General features: G+C 43.5%; 1 protein-coding gene and 1 long non-coding RNA gene across 5 annotated transcripts in view; one reads left to right on the top strand and one right to left on the bottom strand.

Moving 5' to 3' along the window:
- Hipk2 (homeodomain interacting protein kinase 2) overlaps positions 1–12,180 on the bottom strand; it is a 187,399-nt gene that overhangs the window by 52,335 nt on the left and 122,884 nt on the right. For all 4 annotated transcript variants that reach the window (XM_040728448.1, XM_040728449.1, XM_040728450.1 and 1 more), the window contains 4 exon segments: positions 5,589–5,712; positions 5,007–5,126; positions 3,222–3,308; positions 247–431 (listed from right to left, as the gene is read on the bottom strand). In XM_040728448.1, coding sequence (XP_040584382.1) covers positions 247–431; positions 3,222–3,308; positions 5,007–5,126; positions 5,589–5,712 — 516 coding nt within the window.
- LOC110339240 overlaps positions 1–12,180 on the top strand; it is a 92,432-nt gene that overhangs the window by 62,779 nt on the left and 17,473 nt on the right. The window lies entirely within an intron of this gene.

Genomic DNA, 12,180 nt, shown 5'->3' with positions numbered 1-12,180 from the left:
GTCTCCCATGTCCCAGGTTCCCTCCTTTTTGGTACAACCGCAGTCTTAGGGCCAGTACAGCCCTTACAAGTTTTCTAAGTGCTTTTTTGGAATGCAGACCCCACCTTTGCTTATTTGATATATCACAGTTGCTTTCAACTCTATCAGAACTGTGGTGCAGCAGGGGAATCCAGAGGGCTATAGAGTATTTACTATCTGGGCCTTCAACGTGCTGCCCCTGGTACAAGGATCACTTAGGACACTTACTGTGTACTATGGGGAAAATCAAGCAAGTGTGTCATTGTGACAAACGGGTGGTTCAGAGTTTCAATGGGAGTGATCCTCTTATCAGCATCTATGGTCAGCATCTTCTTTAATAGGTCAATGAATTCCCGTCGGTCTGCCTTCTCTACCAACATGTCACTCCCTTCCAAATCTGTTGTCATGTTCACCTGGAAGCAAGCAGGGACAGAGGAGTAAGAGCCAGAGCATACCCTGTAACCACCTCTGATCTCACGCCTCCCTCCCAGTTTCCAGAGGGTAGATTGCCCCCAATGGAAGACACATAGTCCTGTGTGCTGCTACTTACACAGGTCATAGCTTCACTTATGTATGTATGCACGCATGTATGTATTTATTATGACACAGTGTTCTGTCTGCATGTATGCCTGCATGCCAGAAAGAGGGCACCAGATCTCATTATAGATGGTTGTGAGCCACCATGTGGTTGCTAGGAATTGCACTCAGGAGCTCTGGAAGAGCAGACAGTGCTGTTAACCATTGAGCCATCTCTCCAGCCCGCAGGTTATGGCTTCTTATATTGAAGGAACAGAATGGCCAAGGCAGTCAGGCACCAGGTAGGTGTAGGGGCAGAAAGAGGCCACCATGGGTGGTGACACATGAAAATATACCCCGTGACAAGGCACAAACCTGCTCCTGTTTTAACTGGCCAAGCGAAATGCAGCCTTTATCATACCTTATTAAAAACAGTCACAGGAGGAAAGGTTCTGGAGACTGATTGCATAACAGAGTGGATGTACTTGATACTCTTGAACTTTGTTTAAAAAGGCTAAGATGAGAAACTTTATGCTAAATGTGCTTTACTACAAATAGCAACAAAGATATAAACACACACACACACACACACACACACACATACATACACACACACACACCCTCAAACGTTTTAAGATAAGACAGCATAAGAAGACAGAAAATGTTTGTTCAACTCTGGACCAGAAAAGAAGAGTCTGGGTTCCCTCTTCCTTCATCCTCATTACTCCACCCTTCTCATGGCTCCCAGATTTGGGACCAGAGTGGTTTCAGCTCCTGTGTTCCCAGCAGTGGACCTGGACACAAGACTCTCCTCCCGATGGCAGGCCTCCACCAGCATGGCCTTTCAAAGGCTTGCTTTGTGCTTTCCAAGAGGGGCTCTGGAAAGCAATTTCAGTTTTCACAGACCATTTAAGCTACTAATCAAATGACAAGTGTACGTTACTCAGAATCAGGAGTTCTGGTTACACTCATCTTTGCTAAGAGGTATGCTAAGTGTTTATTGAGCTACAGTTTTATTTCTCAGCATTTTAAAGGAAACCTCATTCTGGGTTTAGACTAGTCTCTAAATAAAAATACCCGAAGATGTGGAATTATCTCTGATACAAAGGTAAAAAGATGTCTGTAGTGAGTGAAAAAGTCTCTGCTTGTGAGCTGACAGTGACTGAGTATAGTGGTCTGAATTGGATTCCCCTAAAAGCTTAAACTCAAGTCCTAATCTGTGGAAGCTATAAATGTGACCTTGTTTGGAAAGAGGGTCTTTGCAGATAGAATCAAGTTAAGATGAGGCCATATTGGATTAGGATGGTCCTAAATCCAATAACCAGTGCTTTTATAAGAGAAGAGATCTGACACTGAGACCAGAGATGACACAGGGATAACAGCCACATGTAGGGCACGTTGGAGTGATGCAGTTTGAGCAAGGGATTCTGAGGCTGCTAGGGGCCATGAGAAGCCAGGCATACGGATGGTGTTCACGAGGGCCTTACACCACACACTTTTAGCTTTTGGCCTCCAGAACTATGAGAGAATACATGAGTGCTGTCTTAAACCTTTCAATTCATTCCATCTTGTTATAGAGGCCCAAGGAAACTAACACACTGAACCATGGGCATCAACTCCAATACAGCCATGGGCTGGACTTCTCAGCTCAGCACTGAGTGCCTGCCTAGCACAAACACGGCCCTGGGTTCAGGCCCTTTTAGCATCACAGGAGAAAACATTAATAGGTTGGTTACTACCTTACAAACAAGAAGCAATACAATGGAGCTATTTTTTCTTTCATTATTTTTTTTCATTTCTTTTACATACAGGCCTCAGTTTCCCCTCCCTCCTCTCCTCCAGCTCCTTCCCCCTTCCAAACATACCCCCTTCCCCATCCACTCTTCCTCTTGACTCCATTCACAAAGGGGCAGGCCTTCCATGGGAGTCAAAAAGCATGGTGCATCAAGTTGAGGCAGGATCAAGCTCCTCCCCCTGCATCAAGTTTGGGCAAGGCAACCCAGCATGAGAATTGGGTTCCCAAAAGCCAGCTCAAGAACCAGGGACAGGTTCTGATCCCACTGCTAGGAGCCCCGCAAATGGACCAAACTACACAAGTGTCACACATGCAGAGGGCCTAGGTGGGTCCCACGCAGGCTCCCAGGCTGATGGTCCAGAGTCCGTGAGCTTCCATGAACGCAGCTCAGCTGTCCCTGTGGGTTCCACTGTCATGACCCTGATACCACCCTTTCCCTCACACAATCCTTCCTCTGTCTCTTCAACAGATCTCCCAGAGCTTGGCCCAGTGCTTGGCTGTGGATCTCTGAGTCTGTTTAATGGAATATTTTTTTAAGGGGTTGGTTTCATGTACCAAATGGCTTCCCCTCCACCTACCTCCAAGTCTGGTCCATATTGTTCAAAAGCAAAGCAATGAGCACCGTCGGGGCGTGGGGACTTCTACTATGTGCTTCGCTTGAATAGATCTCACTGCTGGTGGGGTTCTTTGTTTGTTTGTTTGTTTGTTTGTTTTTTTAAGACAGGGTCCCTGTATTTAGCCATAGCTGCCTTGGAACTCACTATGTAGACTAGGCCAGCCTCAAACTCACAAGGATTGAGTGTTGGGATTAAAGACATGTACCACCAAGCCCTGCCCTGCAGGTGTTTAAAATTTTCAAGTGCTGTACTGCGTACTCATCCACAGAACTTACCTGGGCCATATCATCCAAACAGTTGAAAATGTACTTTCTTGCTTCTTTTGATTTAATCCCCGTCTCTGCTTCATGATCATCTGGTGTCTAATGGAAAAGGCAAAAGCTGGTAAGACGGCTTCTCTTAGTCACTGAATCTCAAGCACCTGAGCTCCTGGTAAGATGGCTTCTCTTAGTCACTGAGTCTCAAGCACCTGAGCTCCTGGTAAGACGGCTTCTCTTAGTCACTGAATCTCAAGCACCTGAGTTCCTGGTAAGATGGCTTCTCTTAGTCACGGAATCTCAAGCACTTGAGCTCCTGCTTGGCCCCAGGGTCTTTTTCTCACCCTGTAGAGAAGGGGACTTTGGTTTTTCTGAAAGTGTCCTTTATCTATCCACACTAGCTCATCTTCCTTTCTATTCTGACACAGCTACCAAAGATTCTAAAGAGATCATGAGAGCCACACCCTTATCCCTCTGCAGCTTTTCATAAGTTGAAGATAAGATTTCACCGTGAAAGATCAGAGCCCCTTTGACATGCTTTAAATTTTTAATTTACTTAACAATCCCTTATGCCTATAGCTCCTATACTGTTTTAAGGCACATTAATTCACTAAATGCTCTTCATAAGCACGGTCATTAGGATGACTGCTTTCCCTTTCTACTGTATGGGAACACAAGAATACAAAGCTTTGGGGACCTACCAAAGCCTCTGGCCAACAAGTGGCAGCTGTTTCCAGTGCCTGTGCTCTATGCTGGGAAACTATTGCTGCTACTTGTCATGGGGTTTTGGACTCATCCATGGATCTAAGGTAATTAATTCTGGCTAAAGGTTAGCACACTTGAAGCAGCTCAACCCCTAGGAGCAGCTGAACAAAGAATGAGTTTCCTGGTAAAACACAGAAGTATCCGTCCCCTACCTCCAACCTGGGCTCTCCCTCTTCTGCCTGAAGACTTCTTACATTCATGATTATTGAATGTCAGGTGCTCTATTCATAGCCTCTGAGAGCCTGCTTCACTTTCAAATCCCAACTCTTTGAAAGTACATATTATTTTTAAACTGTATTAGGATTTGGTTGGGGTCCTGTCAAAACCAAACCAAACCAAACCCACTAAAATCCAACCTACTGTAAAAAATGAAAATATAACATACTTAAAGTCGTTATTACTTTCTCCTTCCCAGGACAAGTACGTTAATTTTAATTATGAGACATAGGTTACAAATAAAAGCAAAATATGTTTCCATTAAGGTAAAACCATCAAGAGTTATGGTGTCCAGCAGTGCACTACATGGGCCTGGATGAATCAGAGCTGCCCTCTTCCTGGGGCTTGTGACATGTGCACTGTGTAGGCTACTTTCATTGCTTGAGTCTATCCTGGGAAAGTCCTGTGCCCTACAGGGCCCAGCACAAATGCTCTTTCCTGCCTTAGTCCCTGGCCTAGCTTTTTCTTGGCTCACTTGGTTCCCACATTCTATCCTCCTAGGAGGAGCTTGGGGCATTGGTCCTATTCCCTTGTGGATACTGAGCCCCACCTACCTAGCACAAATAAGTCATCAAGGATCAAATCCCAGAAATTCAGCAGTCTGCCCATGGAATACAGCCTCTTAGGCAGCAGTAGTCCAAAGAAACAGGTGTTTTTAACCATTCAGATCCAACCACAGCTTGTATTCACAACTGTATCCTGCATCCCCAATTTTCTGGCCAAATTAAAGCTATCAATTTGAAAATATCAAAAGCTCATTTTTTCTTTCCTTCTTCCTTCACTATTGGGCCACCAGCATGGAGGGAGGGGTGTTTTTCCTACCTTTAGCCTCCACAAAGGATACGGAGAGTCTGTGTCACGGTTGAAAAATCTAGTTGTCTTTGTCCCTGCACTTAATAAATATTCAGCTGGCAAACCCTGTGTTTGTGAGATATACCGAATCTGCAAGAAAAGATGAGAAAGAGGTCAGGGCTTTTCCTGTCACTGCACATATGGTATACCGATGACTCTAGTGATTTTGAGAAAGATGGAATTATTAGTTTTAGAAGGAAAAGAAGAAAAAGAAAAGAGTAAACACACACACACACACACACACACACACACACACACACACACACACACACACGGGGAGGGGCTGAGGGGAATAAGAGGAAGCCAGGCAAAAGAGGCAGTAAGTCAACCCATACGACTATCATAATGGCCGGGAGGTGGGGGCGCACAACTTTAATTCCAGCACTCGGGAGGCAGAGGCAGGTGGATCTCTGTGAGTTCAGGACCAGCCTGGCCTACAGAGTGAGTTCCAGGACAGAAATCCTATGTCAGGTTCTAAGTGAAATGGTAATCCAAGGTTTTCTGGATGGAGAATGAAGTCACACACTGAGTTCCTGTGTCACCCAGACCTACCTGATCATATTCAGAAGCTCCTGGATATAACGGCCAGCCCAGGAACAATTCAGCAATGACGCAACCAAGGGACCACATGTCAATTGCTTCACAGAATGGCAAACCAAGGATGATCTCGGGGGCCCTGGAGAGGAACAGTGGAAAGAACTATCAGTGCTCTAGCTCTCTCCTGGGGTACCATGACTGCCTGTGTGGGGTCTGTGGTCTTTGAGAGAGGTCTGCATTGCAATGACCACTCCACCCTTTGGTTTTCTCATGTAGTTAGAAGAAGATGTAGTTAGCTTGCTAGTGCAGAGTAAGGGCAGGTGGGTGGTGGTACAACTGACCTACAGTGAAGCAAGTCTGTGGGCATCACTACCATCACACTCTGATCACACAAACTCATGAACCGACAACAGCAGAAACAGGAGGAAGTTAACTTTTGTAGCTGAACATCTGGAATTCTTTATGAAGAATGCTTGGTTTTTAAGGTGGAGTTCTGAAATAGCCTACTTTCAGGCATAGGTGAAAATAGCTGCCCCCACCTAAAATAAGGCAATCAAGTCCAACATCCATTCATCACAAAGATCTTTGTCTTACGCATCTGTATCACAATTCCTCAGAGAAACACTATTACTTTTCCCATCAGTTTCTAAATGGTTAATCTCTATAAAAGCTCTTTAATGCTACAACTATAGAACCTCATTCATGAATAGATCATCTTGAGAGTCAACCAGAATTACTTTATAAACCCAACCAACAGCTCACTCCTGACTTTAGGACCTAATGTCTTTACAAATGATAGATAAGATCACATATTAGAAATTTCAAAGGAATCCCCCCATTTTTACATTCCAATCCCAGTTCCCCCTCCCTCCTGTTCTCCGTTCCCTCCACTCCCACAGCTTCTTGAAGAGGGTAAGGCCTCCCCTGGGAAGTCTACTAAGTCTGTCCCATCATCTAGTTGAGGCAGGACCAAGGCATCTCTCCACCTTACACACCTGTGTCTAGGCTGAGCAAGGTATCTCTCCATACAGAATGGGCTCCACTAAATCAGTTTGTGCATTAGAGTTAGATCTTGGACCCACTGCCAGTGGCCTCATATATTGTCCCAGTCACACCATTGTCACCTATATTAAGGGAGTCTAGTTTGGTCTTATGCAGGTTCCCCATTTGTCAAACCTGAGTCAGTGATCTCTCACTAGCTCAGGTCAACTGTTTCCATGAGTTTCCCATTCATGGCCTTGACTCCTTTGTTCATATAATCGCTCCTCCCTCACTTGGATTGTACTCCAGAAGCTTGGCCCATTGGCTAGTTGTGGATTTCTGCAACTGCTTCTACCTGTTTCTGGAAGAGGGTTTTAGCTTCTCTGGAGTTGCGGATTATACGCTGGGTATCTTTTATGTCTGGTATCTACTTATGAGTGAGTACATAGTATATTTATCTTTCTGGTTTTAGGTTACCTTACTCAGGATGATTTTTTCTAGTTCTGTCCATTTGCCTGTAAATTTTAGGATGTCATTGTTTCTTACCACTGAGTAGTACTCCATTGTGTAAATATACCACATTTTCTTTATTCATTCTTTAGCTAAGGGGCATCTAGGTTGTTTCTAAGATCTGGCTATTACAAATAATGTTGCTATGAACATAACTGAGCAAATGTCCTTGTGGTGTGAATGTGTCTCCTTTGGGTACATACCCAACAGTGGTACTGCAGGGTCTTGAAGTAGATTGATCCCTAATTTTCCGAGAAACCACCACACTGATTTCCACAGTGGCTGTACAAGTTTGCACTCCCACCAGCAATGCAGGAGTGTTCCCCTTACTCCACATTCTTTCCAGCATAAGTTGTCATTGGTGTTTTTGATCTTAGCCACTCTGATTGGTGTAAGATGGAATCTCAGAGTGGGTTTGATTTGCATTTCCCTGATGACTAAGGATGTTGAGTATTTCCTTAAGTGTCTTTCTGACATTTGAGTTTCTTCTGTTGAGAATTCTCTGTTTAGATCTGTACCCATTTTTTAATTGGATTATTTGGTAGTTTGATGCCTAGTTTCTTGAGTTCTTTATATATTTTGCAGATCAGCCCTCTGTCAGATGTGGGGTTGATGAAGATATTTTCCCATTCTGCAGGGAGCCCTTTTGTCTTGTTGGCCATATTCTTTGCTTTACAGAAGCTTCTCAGTCTCAGGAGGTCCCATTTATTAATTGTTGCTCTCAGTGTCTGTGCTACTGGTGTTCTATTTAGGAAATGGTCTCCTGTGCCTATGCATTCAAATGTATTTCCTACTTTCTCTTCTGTGAGGTTCAGTGGGGATTCATTTATATTGAGGTCTTTGATCCATTTGGACTTGCGTTTTGTGCAAGGCGATAGATAGGGATCTATTTGCATTCTTCTACATGTTGACAGCCAGTTTTATCAGCATCATTTGTTGAATGTTTTCTTTTTTCCATTTTATAATTTTAGCTTCTTTGTCAAAAATTAGGTGTTTATAGGTGTGTGGGTTGGTATCTCGGTCTTCGATTTGATTCCATTGGTACACCTGTTTTTATGCCAATACTAAGCTGTTTTCATTACTATAGCTCTATAGTAGAGCTTGAAGTCAGGGATGATGATGTCCCCAGATGATCCTTCATTGTACAGGACTGTTTTGGCTATCCTGGGGTTTTTGTTTTTTCATATGAAGTTGAGTATTGTTCTTTGAAGGTTTGTGAAGAATTGTGCTGGGATTTTGATGGCCATTGCATTGAATCTGTAGATTGCTTTTGGTAAGATTGCCATTTTTACTATGTTGATCCTACCTATCCAAGAGCATGAGAGAGCTTTCCATTTTCTGGTATCTTCTTTTATTTCTTTCTTTTAAGGCTTGAAGTTCTTGTCATACAGGTCTTTCACTTGTTTAGTTAGAGTTACCCCAAGATATTTTATGTTATTTGTGGCTATTGTAAAGGGTGATGTTTCTCTGATTTCCTTCTCAGCCTGTCTGCCATCTGTATATAGGAGGGCTACTGATTTTCTTTTGAGGTAATCTTAGATCCTGCTACAATACTAAAGGTGTTTATCAGTTATAGTAGTTCTCTGGTAGAATTTTTGGGGTCACTTATGTAAACTATCATATCATCAGCAAATAGCAAGAGTCTGACTTTTTATTTTCCAATTTGTATCCCTTTGATTTCCTTTGGTTGTATTTTGCTATAGCTAGAACTTTGAGTACTGTGTCGAATAGATATGGAGAGAGTGACAACCTTGTCTTGTTCCTGATTTCAGTGGGATTGCTTGAGTTTCTCTCCAGTTAGTTTGATGTTGGCTGTTGGGTTACTATATATTGCCTTTATTGTGTTTAGGTATGTTCCTTGTATCCCTATTCTCTCCAAGACTTTTATCATGAAGGGATGTTGAATTTTGTTGAAGGCTTTTTCAGCATCTAGTAAGATAATCACGTGTTTTTTTCTTTCAGTTTGTTTATATGGTGGATTACATTGATGGATTTTCATATGTTGAACCATCCCTGCATCTCTGGGATGAATTCTACTTGGTCATGGTAGATGATTTTTCTGATGTGTTCTTGAATTCGGTTTGCCAGTATTTTATTAAGTACTTTTGTATCTATGTTCACGAGGGAAATTGGTCTGTAATTCTCATTCTTAGTTGTGTCTTTGTGTGGTTTGGGTATCGTGTCAGAGTAACTGAGCCTCATAAAAAGAGTTTGGCAGTGTTCCTTCTGTTTCTATTGTGTAGAATAATTTGAGGAGTATATTGGTGTTAAGATCTTCTTTGAAGATCTGGTAGAATTCTGCACTGAATCCTTCTGGGCCTGGACTTTTTTGGTTGGGAGCTATTCATAAATATTTCTATTTCTTAGGGGTTATAAGTGTATTTAAGTTGTTTATCTGTTCTTGATTTAATTTTGGTATGTGTTACTTATCTAGAAAATTATCCATCTCCTTAAAATTTTCCAATTTTGTGGAATACAGGTTTTTGAAGTATGACCTGATGATTCTCTGGATTTCCTCAATGTCTGTTTAGAAATTTCAAAGGAATTTTAAAGAGAAAAGTGCACATGTATTTGGTATCCAAAATCAGACCACAAAATAGAAAGCTTCTTTTAAATTTTATGCATGTGTATGTGTGTATCGTGTGAGAGAGTGTCACAAATGTGGCCAAGAAGATACTGGGTCCGTGGAGCTGAAGTTCGAGGCAGTTGTAAGTTATTCAACATGGGCTCTGGGAACCAAACTTGGGTCTTCTGGAAGTGCACTAGCCATCTCCCCAGTACCTATATCTTCTATTGTAAGCATCTGTCCCAACTAGGTAGTACTCTGCTTCGGTACAAGATAGGCTCAGTGTTTGAGGTGTAACTGCAGTTGATCTGTCTTGAAATGTGCTCAATGCACTGTGCCGATAATGAATGCTTTCTCTCCAAGGTCTCCACACCACAGAGCCACGGCAGGAGCACTGCTGTGCCACACTTTAGAAGGCAGGAGTGGGAGTCAAGGGTCAGGGTCCTTCTTCAATCTTGTTCACCTTTCACCTGGCTGGCACAAGGGGAAGGAAGGGTAGTACTGAAAACACTTCCATCACCCTGAGATCTTCCTCTTCTGGCTGGATAGTTTTTGGTCAGAAAACAGTTATTGTCACATCTTTTTAAATTTGCTCTTGTTGCTATCATGTGTGTGTTTATGGAGGCCAGAGGACAACCTTGGGCATTATTCTTTAGGTGCTATGTACCTTTATTGTTTTTGCTATATCACTGGCCTGGAACTTACCAAGTAGTCTAGGCTGGCTGGGAAACAAGCCCTAGGGAAGCTACCTGTCTCTACCTTCCTAGCGATGGAATTACAAGCACACATTATCATTCCTGGTTTTTGTTGTTTGTTCTTTTGAGACAGGGTTTCTCTGTGTAGCCCTGACTGTTCTGGAACTCACTCTGTAGACCAGGCTGGCCTCAAACTCACAAAGATCCGCCTGCCTCTGTCTCCCGAGTGCTGGGATTAAAGGCGTGCGCCACCACCACACTGCTCATTTCTGGCTTTTATTACGAGGGTCCTGGAGATCAAACTCAGGTTACCAAGTGAGCTATCTCCCCTAAGAAATAGTATTGAAAAACAAAATCCCAAGTGTTTTTCTGCAAAGTTTTGGGTTTTCAGACGTTTGTGTGCTTTTGTGGTGTTACCATGGTTGTTTTGGACAGCAAGCGAAAGTGCCACAGTCTGGATGTTGAAGGCCTCCCAGAGGCCTGTGTATTTATTTAGGGGATGGTCTCCAGTGTGGCGCCACTGGAAGGAGGCAGACCTTCTAATCAGTGGAACCTACAGTAGGAAGTCCTTAGCTCACTGGGTCACTGACCCCAGACTCTTTTTCCCAGGGGGTGTGAAAGGTTTGTTTTGCTATCTACTCCTGCCTGTGTGCTGCCTCAGTCAATCCCATACTGAAACTTACAACACTGGGAGCCAAAAGAAGCCGTCTCCAAGTAAATTGTCTTAGGCATTTCATAAGGGTGAGTGAGGGAGATCTCACTGACTAGCACAGAGGAATATCATTGCTGGAGTAAAGATAACATTGTCTTGGTGCCATCTAAAAGGTATTCCTGTCCGTGCTCCTTCATGACTAGAAGCAGCTGCCAGCCCCTCCCCCACGGCCTTTGTGTCTTTTAGTGCAGTTGCTAATATGTGTGTGGGTCCCTGAGGCTGCTCATGCTCAGTAGGGATGCCTGTGACTGTTCCATGACATAAACCTGCCTCACTTTTATTTCATGAGCCTCAATCCCACCACCTGCCGAGGTCACCTGTATCCTGGGGCCCCTAGTCCAGGACTCCCAAGTTTGTTTCTCATGAGAGAGATGGCAGACTGACCCTGCAGTACTTTTGGAGATAGTCTGTTTATTTAAGAAAAAAATCATATCCCTTAGAAAGGGGATGCCCGAAATGAATATCCGAGAGAAAAAACGAGTGTTACAGGCTGCTTTTCTTGCTGCCTGTCTGTTCTCGAGTCAGACGTGTTCCTGCATCTGCACACAGGCAGGCTGTGTGCATGAGGTCTGCTCATTAGAGTTCTTACTCAGGCTTTCCTCACAGCCTGCTGGCTACAGTCCTGACGTTTGGATGCACCACATTCCAGGCTCCAGTCTCTATGTTAGGAACAGGTATGTCTAGCTCTTGGGACTGGCCTGTATGCTGGCAGCTTCCAACCCCTGGATACCTCTCAGTCAGACCTCTGTTTCCTAGTACTGTGAATGATATAAACATCTAAGCATGCCATGCAGACACTTTGGTGATGTTCTCTGGCAAGAAACACCAGATACAGATTTCTGCAACTGCCTACAGGAACAGAGTCTGTGAATGTTGTTCCTTCTCAGTCTACCAGGAAAAGGGAAGTGCAGCCAGCCACTTATGGTACTACGGTATGTACATACAGCAGAATATTTTTCTTGCTTTGACCATAAAGATTACACTTAAGCACTGGGCTAGATGGATGAAAATGAAAGAAGAAGAAATTAGTACTGTCTACGAAGTACCTTCCAAGGTAGGAAGGCAACACAAACCAAGGGACAAAAGAATACAAAACATGAATGATATAGACACAGATATGAAAAAGCATCTAGCATGGCCCAC

The sequence above is a fragment of the Mesocricetus auratus genome, unplaced genomic scaffold (genome assembly GCF_017639785.1).
Source record: "Mesocricetus auratus isolate SY011 unplaced genomic scaffold, BCM_Maur_2.0 Super-Scaffold_100019, whole genome shotgun sequence".
NCBI classification, from domain to species: Eukaryota; Metazoa; Chordata; class Mammalia; order Rodentia; family Cricetidae; genus Mesocricetus; species Mesocricetus auratus.
The sequence above is the reverse complement of the archived record's forward strand: the minus strand, read 5'-3'. Positions and strand labels throughout refer to the sequence as shown.